Below are 26,435 nucleotides of genomic sequence, written 5' to 3' on the forward strand. Positions count from 1 at the left end.
ACATTCCCAAAGATTAAAACTAGAATGAAAATTTACAATTTCATCTAAAAGCTAATAGCTAACCGCCGAACAGTTTCCGTGAGTATCACCATACAGAACCTGGCTACTGGGTGATCTTAGGATGTCTGTCATTTAGAAGGAATTCAGGCTTAGCTTTTTCTGACAGGCCCGAGATTTTCCCAATCAGAGGGGTAATAATCTCCCTATGCGCCACCTCATAATGTGGGCAGATAAAAAACATATGTTCTATAGTCTCTATCTCCTTAAGCCTTTCCACACAGGGAATGTTCTTATATTTCCCACCAAGTACAGTAGAAGGGAGGGCAGAGCACCTTGCGAAGGTGGAGGCTCTTCTGAGCCCTTTTACCTCCAAGGATGTTAAGTAATCTGCTGGCTCAACTGTATTTTTAATACTTGCCCTCAGGGACCTGCCTATCTACGGGACCGCCTTTCCCCATATATCCCCCAGAGAGCACTGCGATCAGGGACAAAAAATCCGCTGTCTGCCCCTGGCCCAAAAGAAGCCAAGCTATGCGCAACAAGATCCAGGGCTTTCTCGGTGGCAGCACCAGAACTTTGGAACACCCTCCCAGAAGCTATAAGGGCCTTGCGGGATTTGTCGGTGTTCCGCAGGGCCTGTAAGACCGAACTATTTAAACAGGCTTTTCTGGTTGATTGAAAATGGGCTGCCACCGGACATCCTACAGAAGCTGGCGATCATAGTCAGAAGCCAATACCGCCAGACTGGACTGAGACAGCGCAAATAGTTTTTAAATTGATAAGTAAATTATGGTTTTATATGTTTTACTGAATTGATTGTTTTTATGATGTTGTAAGCCGCCCTGAGTCCGCTTGCGGAGAGGGCAGGATATAAATGTAAAGTAATAAATAAATAAATATTAGTTTGCAAGCTGGCAATATCATTTTGATGTTCGATATCCTTAATTCTTTGTTTAATGGATCTCATTAACGTTTATGTTTGGAATATCCCAAGGGATGGCCTTCCCCTAAGTGCAGTCTCTTAGGATCAGTGCAGACACACTGAAGTGAGCAACGCTAGGAGCCTTCGCTCCACCTTGGACCCCACATTTCCTTGCCTCAACCACACAATCAGGAGACAGGGACACTAGCTTTGGTTATGGCTAACTAGCTTCTTCCCTTAACCAGCACTTGAGCTGGTTAAGAATTCCAGTTATGGAACAGGGCTATTCTTAAACATGGTACTACAGGCACAGAAGTGTTCCTTAACTGTGATTAGGGAGATGTGATTAGGAGACATGAAGGAATAGGGTATGTAGTCTATGATCCCATGCCCTTCCCTCAAATCTCTTAACCAGCCCTCAGCAGCATATGCTGTAGGTCTCAAAGACATTCCGTGTAATACTTCCAGCAAATGCCATGATACTGGGGAAAGGCTCATTCATAACCCCAGGCTCATTCACTACTGCAAGGATCACAGACTCTCCTGTCCGTCTGCATGAAGTATAGCCTTGCTCCCCTCAGGTCAAGATCATCTGATATTACTTGGTCCTGGTTGCTGAACAGCACACTTTGAGGGCTGGAGTTACTGTCACAACAGAAGAAAGGGCAAAGGACGTTTTACATTATTTCCCTGCCCTGTGCTTTCATAACAGTAACAATGCCTTAAAAAAAACTTTCTGTCTTTTCTTACTGTAAGCTGCCTTGAAGGCCTGGGGTCAAGCAGAACACCAGCATCTAAATAAAGAAGATGACTAGTAGATCCCCATACTTGGTTAATATCTCCAGGTTTAACATCAGAACATCCTTCACAACTCTCCGCTTTCATGCTATGCAAACAAGTCTGTTAACTGGTCGATATTCTCACATCCCAACAGAACATTGTTTTTGCATCTGTGGTTCGTCTATGATAGAGGACCTCCCCCATTACATTCTATCTTGTCCACCCTACAACACCCCCAGAAGTAATTTTCTGTCTAGAGTACTAACCTCCTTAAAAGCATGTTCAGAAACTGAAAATATTATATTTCTGTTATCTGACAATGATGCTCATGTGTCCTATAGAGTCTCTTAGTTTGCCCTTACAGCTAAGATAAGAGCAAGAGTAATATCAAATGCTGTAACTTCTTGAGGTTGGCCTTTCTGGGGAACTTTTAAGGTGTTAATTGGGAAGTTTGTTGTTTGTGTTCTGTTTTGTAACGGCCAATGGCTATACACAATACATTTTTGACTGACTAACTGACTGATAACTAGTAATCGGATAGCACATCTACTACTATAGAGGAAAATACAGCAGTATGTTTCACATACAATAGAACATACATTATTTACTGAGAGCAGGACTACGACATTTCTAAAAGCAACTGACAGATCCTTTCATCTACTGCATCTCATAGTTTTCAGTAACAAATCATCCAACACACCTGTCTTAACTTCTCTGCATCTACCTGGGACATTGTGCTCGGTGTATTTGTTGCTCCTGTTGTTGGTACTGGGCCAGGAACTTGAGAGGTCTGGGGAAACTGTTGCCCCTGTGAGCTCATGGAAGAGTTTGCAGATGCACTGAAGCTCCCCTCAGCTCCAGATCTTGGCTGATCTACAACATCATGGGGAAGCTGAGCACTTCCAAAGGTTTCTGGCTGAGGTCTTGGAGTCAGAGGAGGCTGATCGTAAGGGTCACACGACGGCGTTGCTGAAGCGTGGCTGAAAGAATCCGTCACAGCAGATCCCGACGTCCTTGGAGGCTGAGTACACGGATCAGGTGGCCTTACAAAAGTCCCAGGTAAAGTCCTATTCTGTGACACCTGTAGATAAGGATCTCGGTTTGGCATGGCAGCTGGTCTACTGTAAGTTTCTGATATTCCAGGCCTTGGAGCTGCTGGTGGCTGAGAATAGGGGTCATTACTAACTGGTCTCGGTGTCCCGGGAGGCTGGACATAGGGGTCAGAATGTCTTTGATTAGCTGAAACCTGAGCAAATAAGTCTGCTGCCTGTGCAGGTCTTGGGGTAGATGGCTGATGCATATATGGATCAACAGTAGAGGGCCGAGGAGTACCTGGAGGCTGAGCATAAGGGTCCGAGACTGGGCGTGGGGTACCCGGAGGTTGCGCGTAAGGATCCGAGACTGGGCGTGGTGTACCCAGAGGCTGGGCGTAAGGGTTCGAGACTGGGAGTGGCGTACCTGGAGGCTGGGCATAAGGATCTGATACTGGTCGAGGAGTACCTGGAGGCTGGGCATAAGGGTCCTGAGCACTTCCCCTTAAAATAGTTCCAGACTGAGAAAAAGAATCACTCTGGTTTCGCACTACTCTCTGAGGATGGGCGAAGGTGTCTTTTATTGCTGTGTGGGGAGTCAGAGGGGGTTGACTGTATAAGTCATTAGAAGGGTTATGTGAAAAGCTATCCGCGGGCCTCGGTGTCAACACAGGCCGTTCGTAGGGATCGACGCTCATGCGTCTTGGGGTGGAGGGCATTGAGGCATAAGGATCTTGTGGGGATTGAGGAGGGCGCATTGGAGTCTTAAATGTACCAGGGCTTCCCTCAGCAACAGATGCTGGAGCCAGTGGTGCCCGTACATACGAATCAGCAGGAGACATTCGAGGCCTTTGAAATGCATCTGTTCTGGGAGGTGGCTTCATGAATGGATCATTGTTTGTTGCTGTTAGAGAAGGTTTCCCTGGTTGTTCTGCAATTAGAGGTGATCTCGGTAGCCCCAAAGGTTTGGAGAATGGTTCTGTTGCCACTACAGGCCTGGGTGTATCTGGAGGTTTTGCATAAGGGTCGCTGCTGACTGGAGACAAAGAGCATGAATCTCTGACTGGTGATGGCCGGCTTCCCGTTGATTCGGATACCTGAGCTGGCCGGGATATGGGCGATGGGGGTGGACGGACATCTGTTGATGTAACAGAATTTCTTCTGACAAAGTTTTGATTTTGGTTAACAGGTGGTGGCCTGGGCGTTCCCACCATTTTTGCATATGGGTCAACTGGAGAAGGCGGCCTAGTGTTAGTGGAGTTAGGGGGGAAGGGAGCCTGAGAATGTGCATCTTGAACAGGCATTCTATTTGGTGTCGCAGGTGGAGGAGGAGGTTGTGGCTTTAGGAATACATCAGAAGGGGTGGAAGTCGGGGTACCAGGCAACTGTTTTGTAAATAAGTCTTTGTGGAATGTCTGTTGTGCAGGAGACATACTTCCGTTGCTGGTCTGAGGGGTCAAGGGACTCTGCATCCCACTGCTGGGTGTGTCTGAACCTGACTGGTTCAAAAGCTGTTGAGACCCAAGTTGTTGCTGTAGTTGCTGCTGCTCATTTTTTACTTGCTCAAGCTTCTGGGTGGCTTCGATTTTAGCTTGCTGCTTACTTTTCTGACGCATTTGCTGTTTTAGAAAAGAAAACGAAAAGGTTGCATTACAACTGGAAAGGAAAGGAAAGGAAAGGAAAGGAAAGGAAAGGAAAGGAAAGGAAAGGAAAGGAAAGGAAAGGAAAGGAAAGGAAAGGAAAGGAAAGGAAAGGAAAGGAAAGGAAAGGAAAGGAAAGGAAAGGAAAGGAAAGGGTCCCCTGTGCAAGCACCAGTCGTTTCCGACTCTGGGGTGACGTTGCTTTCACAACGTTTTCACGGCAGACTTTTTACGGGGTTGTTTCCCCCCAGCAAGCAGGGTACTCATTTTACCGACCTCGGAAGGATGGAAGGCTGAGTCAACCTCGAGCCGGTTACCTGAACCAGCTTTCGCTGGGATCGAACTCAGGTCGTGAGCAGAGCTTAGGACTGCAGTACTGCAGCTTTAACACTCTGTGCCACGGGGCTCTTTCCACATTACAGCTTAGGGGAAATTAAAACAAAATCAAGGAATTAAACTCAAAAAAAAATTTAGAGATGCTTAAAAAAAATTGACACTGCTCAGCAAAAAATTTATATTATTTAGGCATACAGCTAGACAAAGTATATCTTCTGAAGATCAGAGGATATATTTAAAATGTAAACAGGAATGACAGCCTCTAAAAACAACTACTGGAAATTCATCCAGGGTGCAATTATTGCCTGCATAAGAAGCTTCCGATATTACAAGTTCCTGTTTTGTGTTTCAGACTACCTGCAAGACTCTGCCCATGGTAGATAGGTATATGAGTTTACAGAACAAACAACCCACAAAAATATTTTTTTACAAACTTGAATATCATGATGAAATTTGAAATTCATTAGTACAAAAGTCACAGAGATAGTTCACTCAGTAGCCACTTGATGAGGCTCTACCAGTATAATAGTATCCATGTGCCTGTAATGGCTACTAGTATCGATAACCATTACAAATATGGAGCAGAGGTCCATCAGTGGCTATTAGCCACAGTGTGTATATATATATATGTGTGTGTGTGTGTGTATGTGTGTGTATATATATTGGCCACTGTGTGAGAGTGTTGGACTGGATGGGCCATTGGCCTGATCCAACATGGCTTCTCTTATGTTCTTTAAATGCCTTTGGCTGAAGTGGCTGCTTCACTGAGAGGAGAAAGACTGGTCTGCCTTTGAGTATTTGTGATATTTATATAATTGAATTTCTAGCCTGCCTTTCCCTGCGAGTTACAATAGTAAATATATACAGTCTCAGGGCAAGCTACAATAGTAAACATACACAGTAAATTAAAACAATGAAAACACAATCTGTATAATATTTTAAAATCTGTGTAGTGTTAATACATAAGATGACAACCGGGGACAGCTATTAAGTGTCCCCAGAGAAATTTCAGTACGTATACGCATAGACAGAATCAGGTCTTGGGCAGGTGGCAGAGAACAATGAACAGACAGCGCCACATAAATGGCACAAAAATGGAGTAGGAGAGGTCAATAGACAAAGTGTCCACCTTATCGCTGAACTCTTGTTGAGAACTCCAACTTTCTTGAAATAAAAATACTGGAATTTAAATTAATTTGGAAAAAGAGCTAACATTTGTAACCACGAATCTGAAATCAGATAGACATGTTGTCTATTACATCCTTATGTTGCCTGAACTCGTTACACTCACGGCATATACAGCACATATTATCATCTGCTATTGCCTTTCCTGGAAACCAATGAAAGAGCAGCTTTTTCTGCAGCTCTAGTAGACAAGTGAGAGAGAGAGACAGACAGGCGGAAAGAGAGAAGGAGCGGCAAGAATACCAACTGGAACACACCTGTCTAAACTTCCATTCTTGCTCATGCTCCGATTCCCTCTGCTTTAATGGGTCCTTAAAGAGTTCAGAGTCAATACGAGCACTTGGATCGATGCTATCCTGTTGCTGCTGCCTTTTCATGGAATCATTTGACATCTGCACTTTGTTGATTCGCAGAGCTGCTCTATTATCTCTGGCTTTTTGCTGTAAAGTAACAGAGAGATATACATGCTATTTGTCTAGTTTTTGGTAGACAAATGCAAAAAATATCTAATAATTTATGGGATTTAATTGCACATATGAAATGAAGCTAGGTCAGTTGCTGGCACCTGAAATTACTAATCTCCATAAAGATGCAGTATAGGGTGGATGCATTTAATATAATTCACATGGAGGACAGAAACATTATTAGCAAAAAGCAGTGAAATATACGCTAGAATTTCTGTGATGTTTGTACAAAGAGAGAACAGAACATGCTCATACAGCAGCTGAAGACAATTTGGGCAAAATTCCAAATCAAGCTGAGCAGGGTAAGAATTGGAAAGAACAAAAGTATGTCTAAGAATATGGACACGGTTTCAATCAGTGAGTATAAGCAATAATGGGGCTTTTAATTATTTAGAAGCAGCTACAAGCACTTATTTCTGGTGGATAATCTTAAATCTCCAGAGAACCACATCATCTTCAATGCTTTCTAGAGGTTATTGAAAGCTAAGCTTCTGGAGATGCAAAACAGAAGTCACAAGGGAGTATATGTACCTGGGTCTCTATCAAGCTTGAATGGCTTGAGGTAGCAACTTTAGGAAACCAGACAAGAAAAGACCGCCAAGAATTAGTCAGAATCCGTGTTTTAAAAATACACCATGAAGAACCAATGTTGTGTTTTCAGCAGCTTTAAAACTTAATCGAAGGCAACTAAATGGAAGCCACATACAAAACAGCTTTTCTCTATTTAAAAAAAGAAGTTGCAAGTGTTCTTTACCACATATGGAGCTCTTTCCTGCGAGCTTGCTTTTCTCCACAGTTTAGCAATCTGCTTCACTCTAGTTGCCCAGTCTAAGAGATGGCAGGGAGAAAAGGGAATGTGTTATTTTGCAGTGATTAGGCATCTCGTTAAAGTGCAGCTAAACAGTCTCTTCTCTTTATGAAATTGTTCAGAGTTAAAACAAAAATTGAATTCTATAGAGTAAAGAGAGTGCCCTGACAGATTTTATTATTTACTTCATTTATATCTCACCCTCCTCGGGTAGCCAGGCTCCTCCTGGCAACTGGTGGGGGATGGGGTGGGGGTGGACTTAGCAGTAGAAAGTAGAAGACCTAGGCCATGTTGCTGGCATTGCACAGGAAGTGATGTCATCATGACAATAACTTCCGGGCAATGCTCTGGTATCTAAATAAAAACTCTATTGTAAAACTGACTTCTGCCATAGAGCTTCTGCCCAAATACCAAAGCGTTGCCTGAAGTCACTGGTGTGATGATGTCACTTCCTGTGTAACACCAGAAGTGTGGTCCAGGCCTTCTTCTTTCTACTGGTAAGTCCCCCCCCCCCTCCAGCCATCTGCCTCCACTGGAGGGTCTGGCAACCCTACATCCTCTCCAGTGAGGACTCAAAATGGCTCACAATGTTCTTCTGTCCTCCATTTTATCCTCCAACAACACTCTGACCATTACACCATACTGGCTCCTTGTACAGTTATGCTCAACTCTACAATTTGCAACATACCTGGAAACTCTTCTTTGAGGTTTGGAAAATTTATATTTGTGTACAAAACAGGTGCCACTGTTGCCATTTCACCAAGTGCTTCCTCTTTCTCCCATTTCAGTGTGCTCCTCTGTGCATTAGACATGGTATCACTCTCACCTTCCAGTGGGGCAGCAGATGGGACCCAAGAACTGGTAGTATCATTCATCACTGCATTAAATGTTGTGTTCTTATCCCTAGGAAAGGGAAGCAGATTTATTTATTTGTATTTAAATTGCTCCAAAGGCTGAGTAATGGAAAAAAAAACAGAGATCTCAGTAACAACATGCTGCAGCTGCTGGCATGGCCTTGGGTTAGCCATAGCTTTCACAGAGGTTGTCCTTGAAAGGGCAGCTCCTGGGAGAGTTCTCTCAGCCCCACCCACCTCACAAGGTGTCTGTTGTGGGGGAAGGAGATAAAGGCCGCTCTGAGACTCTGATTCAGAGAGAAGGGTGGGGTATAAATCTGTGGTCGTCTTTTTCATATAATTAATGTAATTATGTTTAAGTATATTTCTTGGTTTTACTCACCTAGTATCTGTATATGATGGTTGTGCTATGGTAGGAAAAGTGCCTAATCCACCTCCAGGAACCAAGGGGGGATGAGAGAGATGGGGGGCTGGTCCGATCAAGCCATTCATAAGCGGAACTCTTGAAAACACATTCTCTCCTTTAAAGGAAAGGTAAAAAGCTGAGTGCCAGTTTCTGATTTTATCCATACTCTATAAAGTAATTTTAATTGATGATAATTACAAGAATTCGTATAGTACTCTGGAGCATTCAAAGCATTTTACATATTTTATAGAAAGTTTGGTTTTATATTCGGCAGTATTAGACTAAAACCATTTGCAGTGACCTTATTTGGACACTACAGAGTAATAATCGTATATCATTTTAATTCTGTTTTAAAGTGCATGTAAGGAGTATGCAATTCTGGGGTCTTCTTAACCCAAAATAATTTTGCCTCTCATATTATGCTGTTTTGCATTCAATAAGGTAAGCTACGTAGTTCCTGAAAGAAACATACAAGAGCTATTCTGATTAAATAATGGAATGCAATTCTGTGAAAAATGAACCTGTGTCTTCTAAAAACAATGAAGAGATACCATGGTAAAACTACCTGCACTTCTGCAGACTGTTAAAGAGACTGTCCCTTTATAGGCTATTTCTCAGATCTCCCTTTCCCATAACTCATAATTGAAGGCTGCCAAGATGCTGGATGAGCTGATGAGTACAGCAGGGGCCTATAATTTCTGAGGCCTCAGGCTGCTATTACAGAACTGTACTGCTGGAAGCAAGCACCAAGCCACGGAGTCCAGTTCCCTACACTAAATCAAGATCCTCCACACCAGACAGATAGGAACATATAATCCAGGAAAAGGCTGAACAGAACACATCCAGATGGCACAAGCAAGCAATGCGGAATACGACAGTGAAAGATACAAAACCCCACAATGTTTCAAACAGTTCAGCCATGGCAAAAGTTCTTGCCCACCTTCAAATGTGGTGAAATCAGACCTAAAGCATGAAAGCAAAACTTATCTGTTGAGCTTCCCTCAAGAGAAAGTTTTCTTAGCACTTTACCTCTTGTTCTCCCCATCTGATATCCTGTCTCTAGTTGTGGCCATCTCTGAAACCTCAATGGGATGGGGAAAACCCAAAATCTAAAGGGGGAAAAAAATTTCTTCCTGACCTCAATAGGCCACTTGAGAGACATCAGACTCAAAAGGTACCATTGAATACTCTTCAAGCTGAGTTTTAAAAATTAAAATTGTACGAGGGAGATATATTATTCTGGAACAACCTCCTTAGCAATGATGATATTATTTCTCGAAGTCCTTCTTCTAATTTAATAATTTATTATGAGAAAGCATGTATAGTGTACGTGGCTACTGCTTCTAAACCTGACACCACCCAAAATCAGCTAAGGGGGAAAGCCATTATATGGTGACTAAGCATTTGATTTAAAATGTGTAAATACCACCTTCCATGTTCATTAAAAGGTCCTAAAACTTCAACCAATTTGCTCAGCAAAATGTTATCTGAGACCCCACAATGCTTGATGGGAATAGTTTTATAGTCTGTTAACCCTTTGTTAGAATTCAAGTTCAGAGGTCTCCCCAGACACCTGTATATTTGCCGCGTAATGCTAGGCTCTCCATTATCTCTGTGACATCAGAGCAGCTTAACAAACAAAAGCAAGAGGGCCCCAAGTCCATCCTGCCATCAAGGCGCATTATTCACTCACTTTCTAGACAACTCACTGTAATCATGCCAATCTCTCTACATCTGTTGAGCAAGTAAAGACATTCTAGCCTGCCCCTTTCCCCAAAAGACAACGTAGCATGCATCTGGGCAACATCACAGAAGAGACACACTGGGATGGAAAGTTTTATTTTTCTAACTGAAAAGCATGATTTACTTCTGCTTTTTTACAAGATGGGGACAATCTGTCAACTGCCCTCCTGTTTTTGAAGGAAAGTCAAAGAAGAAAAATTAAGAACAAACCTTGATTGTGCAAATGTAGTAGCTGTGGTGGAGGTGGAGGTGGGGCCTGTGGCAAAGGAGCTGATTGGCTGGCTGCGGGACTCAGTACAGCAGTGAACAATTCTTCAACGTCCTTTCCTTCCAGCTCTGCAAAACACTCCTTGTGAGTATGTGGATATGACTGGATATTGCAAAGTTCATGAGAGCCAAGGTACCAGTTAAAGGGCCATTTCTGTGGCAGGGCCCATTTGCAGACTTCCTTCTCAATCTGCCATCTTATAGGTGCCAGAAAAGTCCATCTTGTTTTTACTTGCTCTGCGTAGCTGAATTCCAACCCCCGACCCCGCTTATGTTTTTAATCTGTGTTACGGTAATACATTTTTAAAAATTCATCTCGCAATAGTGTTTTAATTTCTGTTATGTTTTTCTTGCTTAATGGAAGTCTCTTTGACTATCTGCTCAACAGAAAGCCAGCATGGATATATAAAAATAAACAAAGGGGTACTGCAAAGTAAGAAAACGTACCTGGGATCTTGTACAGTTTACCAAGAATTGCACCTGGATAGAGTAAAAGCAACATAAACATTAGCTACCAAAGTTCATTGTACATATAACAGATGGAAACAATTTCATTTCAAGAGTTGCCAGAACAAGCCCATCTAAAATGCATGCAGATGGCCATCTCCTAAAATAGTAGTTATTTTAAACTAAAGCAGTGATTTACCATCTGTGACCATCTTGTCCAGTTCAGGGCTGAGGATTCCATCTAGTTGTTCTTCACTCAAAGGCCTTGCGGCCTGACCAACACATTGTGGAGGCAAAGAGGAGGGATCATCGGAGATGGGCCCAATGTCTAGTCCAGCTGGAGGGAGGAAGGAAAAGTACTGTCAGTCAATCTAGGCAATACATCCAAACTGGTTTAGAAATGCAGTCTGCCAGAATTTCCTCTTTTTCATTTTATTTGAAGGACATCAATAACTTGGGATTCTGGTTTAACAAATTCTACTTTAACAAACAGAGAGAAAAATAATTTGGAGCACTTTCATCCCGCTACAGTTACACTAATTTTGGTCAGTTTAAGAAATTAAGGGTCTCCCTCTCACCTGATGTAATCCAAACCACACTTAAAACAACCTTTCATGAGAAACCTCTCCTCTTGACAACTCCAAAAAAAGCTAATACGGAGCCTATATAACATAGCGATTTGGATATTTTAAAGTTATAGCGTAAGCATTTTTGAAACAATAGCTGCTGGGGATGGGGCATTACATTTTACATTTGGCTCCTTTTCCTACAGTTGCCATGTCAATAGAACAGACTTCTCAGAACAGAATGGAGCTTACATACAACCACAGGGTCCTCACTGATGGAGAAGACTTCCTTTTATTTCCCTTTTCCACAAGGGGAGGTCAACATGGCATAATGAAAGACACCAACTTGCATATGGAGAAAAAGTTAGCAAACTTGTATTTTTGGCTGTTTTCTTGGACCTGTTGTGTTGCCTGATGCTAGTAGAGAGCAGAGGTGGAAATCTAGCAGAAGCTTTTTTGCATATTAGGCCACACACCTCTGATGTAGCCAATCCTCCAAGAGCTTACAAGGCTCTTTCTGATTGGCTACATCAGGGGTGTGTGATCTAATATGCAAAGAAGCTCCTGCTAGAATTCCATCCCTGGTAGAGAGCCAGTGTGACACAGTGGCTAGAGTGTCAGATTTGGTTCCAGAAGACCAAGGTTTGAATTCCCACTTTTCCATGGAAGCTCACTGAATATACGAAGCTGCCTTAATACTGAATCAGACCACTGATCCATCAAGTTCAGTATAGTCTTTGTAGACTAGAAGTGGTTCTCTGGGGTCTCAGGCAGAGTAGCAGGTTCACCTAACACCTCATCATTTCAGCTGGAGATGCCAGGGATTGAACCTGGGACCTTCTGCATGCCAAGCAGATGCTCTTCCACTGAGCCATGGCCCCATCACACAGTCCTAATGTATCTTAGTGTTGTGAGGATAAAACAGAGGAGAGGAGAATCATAGAGTGGAAAGGTACCTCCAGGGTCATCTATGAGGAATGCAGGAAATTCACAAATACCTCCTCACACACATCCCCACTGGCCTCTGCTCCATGCCCAGAAGATGGCAAAAACCTCCAGCATCTCTTGCCAATCTGGCCTGGAGAAAAATTTCTGACTGACTTCCAAGTGTCAAACAGCATTTCCCTGGGTGTGTAAGAAGGGGCCACGAGAACTAAGCAGTGATTCCACCTGTCCTGCTCTCTTTCTCATCATCTGTCTAATTCACAGAATCAGCATTGATGTCAGATGGCCAACTAGCCTCTGTTTAAAAACCTGCAAGGGAGGAGAGCCCACCACCTCCTGAGGAAGCCTGTTCCACTGAGGAACCCCTCTAATGGTCAGGAAGTTCTTCCTAACGTTTAGAATGATATAAGCTGCTTTGGGTCCCCACTGAGGAGAAAAGTACGTTATAAATGAAGAAAGTAATTTCCAATATTTTCTTTGGGGGGAAATGGGAAAGGAAAGGTCCCCTGCGCAAGCACCAGTCATTTCCAACTCTCGGGTGATGTTCCTTTCACAACGTTTTCACGGCAGACTTTTTACGGGGTGCTTTGCCATTGCCTTCTCCAGTCATCTACACTTTCCCCCCAACAAGCTGGGTACTCATTTTACCGACCTCGGAAGGATGGAAGGCTGAGTCAACTTTGAGCCGGCTTACTGAAAACCCAGCTTCCATCAGGGATCGAACTCAGGTCGTGAGCAGAGCTTAGGACTGCAGTACTGCAGCTTTAACCCTATGCGCCACAGGGCTCTCTGGGGAAAAATAACTAGTCAGCAAATAGGAACTACTGAGCAGTGATTGACTTCTTTTCTACTGGAACCACTGGCATAAGCAGCTTCCCAGCAGTGGCGGAGGTAGCTCTGATGAAAGAGGCAGGAAAGCTATCTTGAAAGTTTGAATACCCAAAGAAGTGTGTAGGTTATGACAAGGCCACAGCTAAAGGGCAGCAGGGTGGGGGTGGGGGAGCAAATAGCAAATATCAGGAACCTGTGGGGACATGAGCAGAAATGCCTTCTGCATCTCTCGATCCAAGTTTTGGTTAGGAATATCAAGGCACTGTCTGAGGAACCACCCTTGGGTATTAAGTGTACGTTGCCGCAAATGCCTTTCTCTGCGCTTCCCTCTTTGGCTCTGGGAACATGCCAATCACTCACTACTTAGCAGAAGTCTGCACTCCACTTGGTGGTTCTCCCTAAAAATTCTTCAATAGCCCTTTTGTGTAACAAGCCATATTTAGGTGACTGCTGGCCAACACTTCCAGGAGGTTTGAGGCTGCCCGATTCTCAGCAAAACACACTGCTCATTCCTGGATGCAGGCCTTACTCTTGTTTACTTGCGCTCAACTTCTCTCGAGAACTGCCTTTCCTGAATCACCTTTGATCTAATTCTTCACCTTCCTTGCCTTTGACTGTGTACTCAGCTCCTCCCTTTTACAGATGACTCATAATTGTGCTATACCCAGGGGTCATTTTGTAGAAAAACAGGTGGTGGAGCTCATCCAGGGATTGTTATGCAGCTGCACCTACTCTTCAATGGGGAGGGTAGGTAGGTGAAGAGGGGGAACCCCCAACAAGGTACAGGAGCTGCACTCCCGTGAGCTCCTGCTGAATCCGAGGCCTGGCTATACCTATTCCTGCTAGCACTTGACAGCAGTAAGGCAAGAAAACATTTCCTTATATTAGATTGGCTAGCCAATTACTGGCAGGATTTCATTTTCTCAAGTTGCCTGAGCTCAACTGGGTTTTAGTCAGCATGCATTATAGGAGCCTGAAATACTAGATTCCTAACATGTTTTTATATGCCCCACTCTTGCCTGAATGATACAAATTGTTAAAAGGTCTTGTTATAGATCTCGCCTCAGTGAAGACGGTATTGATAAGGTGGCCAAGATAAATCAAAGGTTTTGTATTAAGTGTTATTTAACGGAGATCTGTAACTGACTCAATACTTTTACTCGACAAAATAAAAATACAAACTTGGGAGTCATTATAAATAAACCTTGTTTTTATTTAAATAAATGGCTCAAACTGCAAGTGTCTCAGGTTTGCAGCAACTGGTTAATGTGCCGATGACCACTTAAGGTCAAACTAAAAACATAAGTTAAATCTTATATCCATGCTTTTGGTATTACAACAAAATAAAAAGGCAGTCTGCCACCAAGATTAGAGACATGTTATGCTTTGTAATAGGGCAGAAAGAAGAAAAAAAACATTATTTTGTACCGCAAAATGCATGCTCGCTCTCTCTCTCTCACACACACACACACTCAAAACAAGTAGTTACTCAAAATGATTTCAACAACACATTCAAACTCTACCAGGTGCACTGCTGAAGCAAGCTATTAGCACTGCGCAAGACTTTGCCCACAGAGATAGTGAGAAATCAAAGTATTTTAGTGAGTTGTGAAAAAAAACATGACATACACAAGCACACCAAAACAAAACAAAAATCAGCTGAAACCACTCTGAAAGATTACTACTTCTAAAGATGGATCATCCATGGTTTATTTTCTTACCAAACGGGGAAGATGAGTTCTCAACCTGGAAAGTGCATAAATCAAGACCTACAGGATCCAAACCAGATAAAATGGATGATTATAATAAGAAAAGGAAAAAAAAGGTTGAAAAAACCAAGAAAGAACTTAAATTAAAAGTATACACAGCTGCATGCTGCAATAGTACATGGGTGTGACAGACACCAAAAGGTTTTTTTAAACATTATCTCCATACCAACAGCAAAGCAAAGCGCAAAGTAAAACAAACAGAAAATTTATTGATCAAAGCAAGAGAGAAGCCCTTTGCTAGTTGAAGCACAGGTAAGGCGTGTGTACATAGCTAGTTGCATAAAATTATAAACAAGACACTGGATGAGTTTGTATGCCAAAACCAACTCTAGAAACATATACCTGAATGTTCCTCAGATTTCACCAAATCATCAGAAAGTATTCCAAGAATATCCTCATCAGTGTTCAACACATCTGAAAGGGCTGCTAAAGGATCGTCAGAGGTACCTACAGAAAACAGATACTTCACTCTACCTCATCATAACCATGATTTCTTGCATTTCTTCAGTGATATATCTACCTGATCTAACTTAAAATACTGGTGCTCATCTGCTGTATTCTTCTCCAAACAAAGGAGCTTATTGTCTCCTCTCTTCCAAAATTTACCTACAATGCCACTGCATGGGCCCATCATGGCTCAGAGGCAGAGCCTTTCTCATATGTTGGCGAAGGCTTTCTCATACTGTTAGACAATTGCGCTACCATAACTGTCATGGCATGACTCCTAGCTAATGTTAAAAGGAACAATAATATTCAATTCTGCACACTGGTTTGCATTTTCTGGGTTTAATCTGAGGATCTGTCTTTAACCTTTAAAGCCCTTCAGTGTTTCGGATCCCTATACCTGAAAGATCACCTCTTTTTAAGAGGCCATGTACCAATTCAAATCAGGGTAGCAGGCAGGGCTTTTTCTTGAGCAGAAAAGTGCAGGAACACAGTTCTGGCTGGCTTGGTGTCAGTCAGGGGGCATGGCCTAATACGCAAATAAGTTCCTGCTGGATTTCTCCCCCCCCCTACCAAAAATGCCCTGGTAGCAGGCATTCTTTACTGTGCCTTAGGGTTGGCCAGGTCTAACTTAGAAAATACCTGGAGACTTCGGGGCTGGATCCAGGAGAGGGTAGAGTTTGGGGGAGGGTCCTTGGCATAGTACAATGCCATAGAATCCATCTTCCAAAGTAGCCATTTTCTCCAGGGGAGCTGATCTCTGCCAGCTGGGGATCAGTTGTAAAAGTGCGAGATCTCAGGCCCCACCTGGAGGCTGGTAACCTTACAGTGCCTTTGCTATGGCACATGAGGTGGTCAGAAGCAGGTAAATTTAAAATAATGACACCCACCATGTGGGACTGTTTCCTGGAAACTGTTCATAAAAACAGTTTTCAGAAGGGGTTTAAACCATTGCTTTCTTAGAGGAAATTTCTACAATTTGCTGCTGTTCAGGCTATATTCTGGCTATGTATTTTTGAATTGCATTTTAAAGACAGAAAAATGGCGGAAAATTATTTTAAATGGCACAGGTTTCCAGAATTTACTTCCATGTTTGCCAACTTCAGCTTGAGTGTTTTTTTGGGGGGATTTCTGCACTCCAGTCTCTTTCTCATAGCCAGAATCCAAGTGTGAGGCAGGGGAGAAGCAAGAAAACACTTTATTAGGGCCCTACCTGCAAGCCTATTATATCATTTCAGATATAAAAGATGCATTTATTTATATCACTCTGTAAATCAAGTTCCTGAGATGGTTAAACCAAAATGGTTTAACAGAAGTAAACATTAAAATAATGAAACCAATGGAAGAAACACAATAAAATAACAATATAGGCATTTAAAACACTACCAAAACAATAAATATTTTCTACCATTCTTACTTCAAAGAGTAAAATGTGGCCACAACATGGGGCCAGCAACAACAAAGAGTTAAAATACCTGCAGTTGGTAAAAAGCTATTTTTCCTGGTGCTGAAAGGCCGTCAAATACATATTTGTTTTCCCCCATCCCTTCTGTAACTCTGCTTCTCAACAGTCCCACAAAAAAGGTCTTCCTTTCAAACCCTTTCCAGGAAGTATCCAAGTTTCCAAGCTGCACACAGACTCCACAACCCTTCCACTTCAAGGCCTTCAGAATTGTTAACTAAATCCAAGTTTAATTTTCTAAATACCTTGCGTTCCAAGTTTGGATGGAGCTGGAGTAGAAGCTGAACTGAGCAGCAGGTCTGAAGACGGATTTAAGAAGCTTGTATTCAAATTAACTTTGCATGAAATGTTAAGGCTTTCTTCTGATAAATTATCTAAACTTGGTTTAATTTGCCTACTGGTGTCTAGAAGGTCTTTTCCAAAGAATGCTTCCTGCAATTAAAAGTAAGCAAAATTTTTAAGTTTTTAAAAACATTCCTTTCCTAGCGATCCACACAATTCCCTGTACAGGAGAAACTGAATTAATATGGAAGGCCAACATTAATTTGTTAGTGCATAATATTAATTTTAATCAGATTGAATTTATTCTGTTTTACAGTTTGCTAGGTGAAAAATTCAACATTCACAAAGTGATGTAACTTTTTACATGCAAAACTGAAGTTAAATTGTTCTATTTTGGATTTACTTTAAGTGACAAATGGAAAAAGTTATTATTGCCTATTTTATATCTAAAGAGGAATGAAAAGGGGTGTGTTTTACAAGAATCAATCAACACAATGAACTCTTGAGGATACCTATAAAATACATTAATGTACACAGGGTGTTTTGAATTAAATGTTATTGTATTTTCCTGTACAGCAAAAGAATTAGCAAATTAGAACAAAATAGATGGTTTTCATTTTACTATTTAACAGCATACAGTTGTTTAAATGATTTCCTTTTATGCAAAACCAACTCAGAGTGATAATTAATTACACATTAGAAAGCAAATGTTTATGTCTTACACCTATTAACAGTTTATTCATTCTATGCAAATGTTAATTTTAAGCAGCACACTTTGCATAGCAATGACTGTACCTGCAAGTACACTGGAAAGGTTTCTTCAAGTTTGTTCTTCTTTTTCCTGTAACGTTTTTTAATTTTCTCTGTATTTTCAGAAGCAGGAGCAGATTCATCCACTGGTGTATCTGGCAGCTGTTCACTCCAGCCTAGAAAAAATGAACACGCACCGTTAAATTAAGACCTTATTTACAACTCCGGCCTATATTTAAGGTGCACTAATCCTGGCCTGCTGTGAATAGGCATTATTGTTGAACTTCCTGCTTTTATTCTTCTAATTTCCCTTGTTTAAGTAGCAAAATTCTAAATTTGAGATTAAACGAAATTGCAAAACAGACCAATACAGTGAAAATTGCAAGCATTTTTAGATGTCAATGAAATTAAATAATACAAAACTGTTTTGTGTGATTAGTTATAGATTATGATCTGTATGGAAAGACTTGTGCACTGAAGAAAGCTTTGGGTTCTTGAGAAGAGGACCTCCATCCTCATTTCACATGGTAAAGTTCTTTTGAAACTCCCAGGAACTTTCAAAGCAATTTATAAATGGCATGAGGGGCCTGCCATTTAAAGGGGGGGGGGGGAGAGAACTGGCCATGCCCATGAATGCATCTGAAACTTCTTGAATCTATATCTATGTTTAATCCCAAAATATCTGAAAACTTTACAATGTACAATGACCTAACATTTTGTTACTATGAACACACATAGCATCGGCTTGTATCCAATGATGCTTCCATAGCCAGCTTGTGGGGAGGGTGGAATACAAATCTGAAAAATATAGTAGTAGGCAGTTTCCTCTATTCCTCTACACTCTAGCAGCCCCTTCAGCTCTTGGAAAGAGGATGAAATGGCCACCTTGTCTGTGGAGCTGGCCAGATGCAAATGTTAATTAAAAAAACAGTGAGATACACACACACACACACAGAAAGTTATTTTCTTTCTCCCTAAGAATTTATATGTTATTTAACATCTACATGCGGCCTCTTGCCCAGATTGCCCGAAGGTATGGGCTGGGGTGTCACCAGTATGCTGATGACACCTAGCTCTATCTACTGATGGGCGGCCAGCCTGTCTGCGCCCCGGAAAATCTTGACCAGGCATTACGGGCCATGGCTGAGTGGCTCAGACTGAGCGGGCTGAAGCTAAATCCTACGAAGACAGAGGTCCTTTGCTTGGGTCGCCGCGGCCCGGGGAGGGGGATCCCCTTGCCGGCTTTTGATGGTGCGCCGCTGATGGCGGCGGACAGGGTCAAGAGCTTGGGGGTGCTATTGGAGCCTTCCTTAAAGATGGAGGCTCAGATAGCAGCTGCTGCCAAGTCCGCATTTTTTCATCTTAGGCGGGCAAGGCAGCTGGCCCCCTTTCTGGAGCGCGACGACCTAGCAACAGTGATCCACGCTACGGTCACCTCGAGGTTGGACTACTGCAATGCCCTCTACATGGGGCTGCCCTTGTCTCGAACCCGGAAACTGCAGCTGGTGCAGAATGCCGCGGCCCGGCTGCTATTGGGTCTCCCAAAGTGGGGACACATCCGGCCGGGTCTTCGGACTCTGCACTGGCTTCCAGTGATATACCGAGTCCGGTACAAGGTGCTGGTTATTACCTTTAAAGCCCTATATGGCCTGGGACCTGCCTACCTGAAGGACCGTCTCTCCCCACATGTTCCCCAGAGAGCACTGAGGTCAGGAACACAAAATCTCCTCACTATCCCCGGGCCAAAAGAAGCCCATTTGAAAGCCACCAGAGAAAGGGCTTTCTCCGTTATGGCCCCCGTATGGTGGAATCAGCTGCCGGAAGAGGTGAGGGCCCTGCGGGACTTGGCGCAGTTCCGCAGGGCCTGTAAGACGACCCTCTTCCGGCTAGCTTATACTTAGCTAGGACGACAACTCGATGTAACTGGCCAGCCATCTGTTTACAGGAAATTGAAATATTTTGTTTTTAAGGTTTTAACTGTTTAAATACTTAATTGTTTTATACTTGAAATTGTTTAAATTTTATGTTTGATTAATTGTTGGAAGCCGCCCTGAGCCATTCGTGGGAAGGGCGGGATATAAATCTCGAATAAATAAATAAATAAAATAAATAAATATATCCTATTATATCCTATTAATCTGACTGTTCCAAATGTCACTCATTTCTGAAAAAGGAACATCCCATAGGAAACATGGTTAGAGTTCTTTAGGTGAGGCAGCTCTCTGACTAATGGCTGAGCAGCCTGGCTGAGTAGGTCGTATGGCTTGTGTATGTAATTTCTCCAGCGGATCACAAAGTCCAATGCTTCAGAAATTCAAGAAACAGAACAAGTTCTGCTGTCCCCTCTCATACTCTGGTATAGAGCCTAGTTCCATTATACAAATTAATATTATTCCACAACTGTATTCCATCTTTTAAAAACAATTTCATGGGCTTTCTATCCTGCCCTCTCCTGCGGGAGGGCCCAGGGCAGGTTACAGTAACAAGTTAAAAACAAATAAACAATTCCATAATTTCATTTTAACCTAAAAAAACCCAAGCTAATTAACTGCAAGATGGCAATCCATACTATATGTCAAAGTCCCGCGTTCATTGTGTATATTCCTAAGAAGGGCCAAAACACTAGGGAAGTGGGCTCAGGCCATCATCTTTGACACAAATTAGTACACTGTGGAGTAAGTTGGCATAGTGTGCTGTATAGGCGGGTTACAGCAGGGAAGGCTGATGGAATGAGACACCCACCACCTCAACCAAAAGCCTGGCAAAATAGCTTTGCTTTACAGATGCTGCGAATTGTAATAAGTCCCACAGGACTGTGATCTCAGTTGGGAGCATATTCCACTAGGCTGGAGTCAGAGCTGAAAAAGCTCTGGTCCACACGATGTGGATGTCTTTTGGATTGGGGACTATCAGAAGATGTTTTAATAAGCATAAGGCTCACCAGGGGGACATATTGGGAGAATGTTGATATGTTGGTTCCTGACTGCGTAGGGTCTTAAAGGTAAGTACCATAACCCTGAACTTGATCTGGTACTTGACTGGAAGCCAATGTGGCTGGCAAAGTACTTGCTGTGTATGTGACAGCAGAGGTGTCCCAGTTAGGAGATGTGAAGCTGCATTTTGTACCAGCTGAAGTTTCCAGATCAAATTCAAGGGCAGCCCTGTGCAAAGTGAGCTACAGTAGTCTAGCCTGGAGGTGACTGCTACATGGATCGACATGGCCAACTCGCAGTAGTAGAGAAGAAGACTGCAGATTTATACCCCGCCCTTCTCTCTGAATCAGCGACTCAGAGTGGCTTATAATCGCCTGTATCTTCTCCCCCCACAACAGACATCCTGTGAGGTGGGTGGGGCTGAGAGGGCTCTCACAGCAGCTGTCCTTTCAAGGACAACTCCTGTGATAGCTATGGCTAACCCAAGGCCCTTCCAGCAGGTGCTAGTGGAGGAATGGGAAATCAAACCTGGTTCTCTCAGATAAGAGTCCGCACTCTTAACCACTACACCAATTGCCTGACCAGCTGAAGATGACCTGTTATTTGTGACTTATTATAAATTGTATCCCATTATTAGCCCTGATATGGATAACCCAAGCTAGCCTGATCTTGTGGCCCTGGCTAGTACTTGGGTGGGAGACCACCAATGAATACCAGAGATGTTATGTAGTAACAGCCAATGGCAAACCACCTCTAAATGTCTCTTGCCTCGAAAACCCTATGGGTCACCATAAGTCAGCTGTGACTTGATGCGGGGGGGGGGGATCCTATTAGCAATAACTAGTAACTCAAATCTTCATTATTTCAACCACATTGCTAATTGGAAACAGAGATTTAGTAAAAGTTCAGTCCAGAACACAGGAAAAGGAAACTGTACAAATGACTTGTCACCCACCCTGAGCCTGTCTGAGGGGAGAACAGCATAAAAATAGAATAAATAAATGATCACTGGTTACACAGGTCCATAATTCAAACAGGTACAAATGAGCTTTAACAGTTCTCATTTCAATGATGCTCAAGTCATTGTTGCTGCCCAGTTGTTTGGAAGAGGATCCTGCTGTGTAATTTCTGCAATGTTTAATGTCATGTTAGTGCTTATTCTTTGTTTTCAGATCTGTTTCATATTTCTGCAATTCAAATCTTGTTGCATTGTTTATCTGATGTTTCATCCTCTTGATTGGTTTTGACTTTCACTGTGTGATCCACCTTGAGACTCAGTGAGAAAGGCAAGCTAATAAACAACTCAGGTAAATAAACTGGTAAATAATATCAGCCAGTCATTATTTTCAGAGTTGGGCACGGCCAAATAAATTCCAAGCAAGTTGCAGGAATCTACTTTTAAAATTCTACATCTATCACCAGGGCTGTTTTTGTAGAAAAAGCCCAGCATGAACTCATTTGCATATTAGGCCACATCCCCAACTAATACTCCCTCTAAGCTGTGGAGTCTCATGAGCAAAAATTCTGCTTCATGAGCGACTGACATTGATGTTGCGAGCGACTGCATAAATTAGGTTGCTTTGGGGCCATTTGTCCCGAGCGAAGACAAAAATGTGTGAACTGGAAGCTAAAAAATTGTGAGCTAACTCACCCTAACTCAGCTTAAAGGGAACACTGTCCCTGACATCATCATTGTTTCGCACAGGGCTTTTCTTGTAGAAAAAGTCCAGCAGCGATAACTGGTTTAAAAAGGGGGGGGGAGCCCAGTAGGAACTCATTTGCATATTGGGCCACACACTCTGACACCAAGCCAGCCAGAACTGCACTCCTGCTCAAAAAAAGCCCTGTTCATCACACAGCATTTATTCTGTCCATCACATTATCCATCATCACTCAAAGATGACTGTCGGGGAAAGAATGCCCTCTATGGCACATCTGTATATGGCACACGTCAGTAACAAAGTCGTATGGTCTCATCAGTAACAGACAGATGCTACTGTTAAATGAATAAAACCTCTTGTACGGACATATCATTTAAATGTTTTAGGGCCTCATTAACTCTCTTTATATGATCACATTTTGATTAGCTGGGTTGTTATATGCTCTTCTCAAGCACAAAGTGTGAAAGTGCTGTTTGATTACTGAAGTGACACCAGACTGTATTTAGCACCTCCTCAGGTGTTAAGGCAATGACTTGCAGGGAATGGGACCCACACATTATCACCTGGCAATTAAAAAAAAAGAAAGAAACCGCACAGGCAGATTTCTAATAAAGGGAGGCTCATATTTTTACACACAGAATTAGACCTACAAAGAGGTAGATTACATAAATCCAAATGTGATATCCACTCTGTAGTGTTAAACTGTCCACTCCTGTGCATATGCTATATTAATAGGACACTGCATTATTATCAGATTTCATAAGATTAACGTACCTACACGGGTCTATAAAAACCAGTCCTAATGGTATTCATATTTATAACAGCACTTAAAACTGTTATTGAGCAGAGCCCAATTCTGGCAAAGGCAAATCCCTGTTTTGTAACACTGTCAAATCTGGCATTCTTAGGAGCTTGTGTTAGGGGAAGATTGCAGGTTACTCCCATTAAATATGAATCACCTGTAGTGCCACCTTCTGGGAGGTCATCTTGAGTATAAATAGGCACCATGAGTCATAGTTAGCAATTTCAAATTTCCTGAAATTAGGAAGCCCTATATGAAAGTGTAAATAGTGTACAAGACAAAATATATGCAATACTTCATTTTTGTACTTTATTTTACTGCTTTAAACAATAACATATAACATTGTACTATTTGGCATATTCTTAGAATGCATACATTTAAATGCCTACAAGGAAAGGAAAGGTCCCCTCTGCAAGCACCAGTCATTTCAGACTCTGGGGTGACGTTGCTTTTATAACGTTTTCACGGCAGACTTTTTACGGCGTGATTTGCCATTGCCTTCCCCAGTCATCTAAACTTTCCCCCCAGCAAGCTGGGGGCTCATTTGACTGACCTCGGAAGGATGGAAGGCTGAGTCGACCTCAAGCCGGCTACCTGGAAACCCAGCGTCCCCTGGGGATCGAACTCAAGTCGTGAGCAGAGCTTAGGACTGCAGTACTGCAGCTTTAACACTCTGCACCATGGGGCTTTTAAATGCCTACAAACGTAACTGCAGATACACCTAATACTAGGGAGTAAAGATAGGTACAAATGGGAAAAATTGGGGTCCGTGGAGGTTTGTGAATTTCACAAACCACAAACTTCCATGGACTTTCCTGGTTTATGAACCACTTTGTGATTTGTGAGCTCCGAGCCCACTTCCAGGTCACACCAATGCCAGTGAGAGAAGGAGGCATTTAAATGAGTTCATTCATGGTGCTTCAGAGGGTTCCCTGGGCCCATGAATCATCCCAATCGACCACCTAAAACAAATTGCAGTCATCAAAACTGCAAATACATGGACAGGGCAAATGGACCATGTCTATCGTTTAGACAAGAACGACTGCCTCTGCATCATGGCCCTGGTCTTCCTTGATGGTCTCTCATCCAAATACTATTAGGGCTGACCCTGCTTAGCTTCAGAGATCTGATGCAGACAAGACAAAAAGCAGATGCTCCTCATTGCTCGTGAAGGGGAAGAAGAAGAAGATATTGGATTTATATTCCGCCCTCTACCCTGAATCTCAGAGTGGCTCACAATCTCCTTTATCTTCCTCCCCCACATCAGACACCCTGTGAGGAAGGTGGGGCTGAGAGGACTCTCCCAGCAGCTGCCCTTTCAAGGACAACCTCTGCCAGAGCTATGGCTGACCCAAGGCCATTCCAGCAGGTGCAAGTGGAGGAGTGGGGAATCAAACCCGGTTCTCCCAGATAAGAGTCCGCGCACTTAATGACTAGACCAAATGCTACAAAACTGGGGACAATCAGAAAGTAGAAACCACTAGCTACTAGTGATGAGAAGGCCCAAGCTGATTAACAATTCTAGACCAGTGCAAGGTTGCCTATGGTTTTGTTAGCATGCCAGGAGTCTTTTCCAGAAGCACACATCATTCTGACTTGACACCTGCTTTGCAGAACACTGTACAAATATGTCACTGGTTAGTCCCTGAGTGAAAAAATAAACCAACGCAAATAATGTACAAAAGGCACAGAGATATCAAATGGTATGACCTTATTCAAACAACTGAGTCAGGGTAAGAAGCCAGAAGAACAACATAATACACGCTTCAAAATCTAATATAAGTTTAAAAAACTGGGGGAGCAAGGAATCTTTAGGAATATTCAAAACCCAGTTATATGACCATGCAAGTGCAACAGCTATTAATGACGCTTATAAATTATTTTGATTCTTTAGGAACCATGGGCAACACTGAAAATACAGATATTACAAAACAGCAAAGTATTCAGTAAAGTTACAGTGTAAAGAGCCTTAATTATATAATACTTCTAAGTTGGCATACACATTGTGATAATGTGAAATGGACTGTTGCATTATATTAAGCACACAAAATGCTTAAATGAGTACCCACTTTCCTCTCTGTTGGGCATCTGCTCAGATACGGAGCCAGAGGAATCTTTCCTGGAGAGAGATCGCTTTGTTTTCCCTTGCCCTGTACGACTTCTCTGGCGCACCATAAATCCACCAATGCCTATAAAACAATACACAATTTAAAGATATTTCAAATAAGAAAAACACATGCATACAAAATTAAGGTCTGTTTCCAGTATTACAGCAGAAATCACTATACACTTAGTATGCACCAGCTTCTACTCTGTAACAGGAAGTGGCTACATGGGGCATGCACACTGTGCAAGTCCTGTGGATCCAGGAGCTGTGATTGACCTTGTGGCATGTTCTCATGGTACTGGGATGATTAGGCTGGATAGCTAATTAGCCTCACACAAAGCCAGAGTCTGCCAATAAGGTGTAAAAGTTCTCTCAGAGGGTTGATTAATTCATTACCATCTATTTAAAGTGCTGAGGAAGAATACAGGATAGCCATAGGAGCGCCCAATTTAAGCATATTCTAAAGGTCCTTAAGGGTGACTTCCCAAATATGTTCATAAGAGACTGGAAAGGGGGTTCTGTGGTGGAGATACACGAGGGAAGGTTTCAGCTATCCCCATGGGATGGGGCCTAAAGAAGTTCATATTGGGGAGTCAAGAACTGCATTAATAACTTTGCTAACTAACCTTTGAAAATATTCCAGGAGAGTTTCATTTAAAGGAGCAGTATTCAGGAAAATTTCTCTTCAAGAAAACTGGAGAAATCAAGGGAACGTTTTGTGCAAAGATGGCCATGATAAAGGACAAAAACAGTAGGGACCTAACAGAAGCAGAAGAGATCAGGAAGAGGTGGCAAGAATACACAGAAGAATTATACAAGAAGGATCTCAATGTCCCAGACAACCATGACAGTGAAATCGATGACCTTGAGCCAGACATCCTGGAGTTTGAAGTCAAATGGGTTTTAGAAAGCATTACTAACAACAACAAAGCGAGCGGAGATGATGGTATCCCAGTTGAGCTATTCAAAGTCCTAAAGGTTGATGCTGTTAAAGTGATGC

The 26,435-nt window shown here is 42.5% G+C and overlaps 1 protein-coding gene across 6 annotated transcripts in view; it reads right to left on the reverse strand.

The window, feature by feature from the left end:
* KMT2C (lysine methyltransferase 2C) overlaps positions 1-26,435 on the reverse strand; it is a 247,842-nt gene that overhangs the window by 42,585 nt on the left and 178,822 nt on the right. For 4 of the 6 annotated variants that reach the window (XM_060248021.1, XM_060248022.1, XM_060248023.1 and 1 more), the window contains exons 24-36: positions 25,398-25,517; positions 17,978-18,108; positions 17,146-17,332; positions 15,337-15,441; positions 14,947-14,994; positions 11,083-11,220; positions 10,884-10,916; positions 10,380-10,505; positions 8,403-8,541; positions 7,855-8,069; positions 7,113-7,186; positions 6,152-6,334; positions 2,403-4,352 (exon numbers count right to left, since the gene is read on the reverse strand). In XM_060248021.1, the coding sequence (XP_060104004.1) occupies positions 2,403-4,352; positions 6,152-6,334; positions 7,113-7,186; positions 7,855-8,069; positions 8,403-8,541; positions 10,380-10,505; positions 10,884-10,916; positions 11,083-11,220; positions 14,947-14,994; positions 15,337-15,441; positions 17,146-17,332; positions 17,978-18,108; positions 25,398-25,517 (3,449 nt within the window). The remainder of the gene's footprint in view (positions 1-2,402; positions 4,353-6,151; positions 6,335-7,112; positions 7,187-7,854; positions 8,070-8,402; positions 8,542-10,379; positions 10,506-10,883; positions 10,917-11,082; positions 11,221-14,946; positions 14,995-15,336; positions 15,442-17,145; positions 17,333-17,977; positions 18,109-25,397; positions 25,518-26,435) is intronic. The other 2 variants (XM_060248024.1, XM_060248025.1) reach the window with 2 other exon arrangements.

This window comes from Heteronotia binoei, chromosome 10 (genome assembly GCF_032191835.1).
Source record: "Heteronotia binoei isolate CCM8104 ecotype False Entrance Well chromosome 10, APGP_CSIRO_Hbin_v1, whole genome shotgun sequence".
Taxonomy (NCBI): Eukaryota; Metazoa; Chordata; class Lepidosauria; order Squamata; family Gekkonidae; genus Heteronotia; species Heteronotia binoei.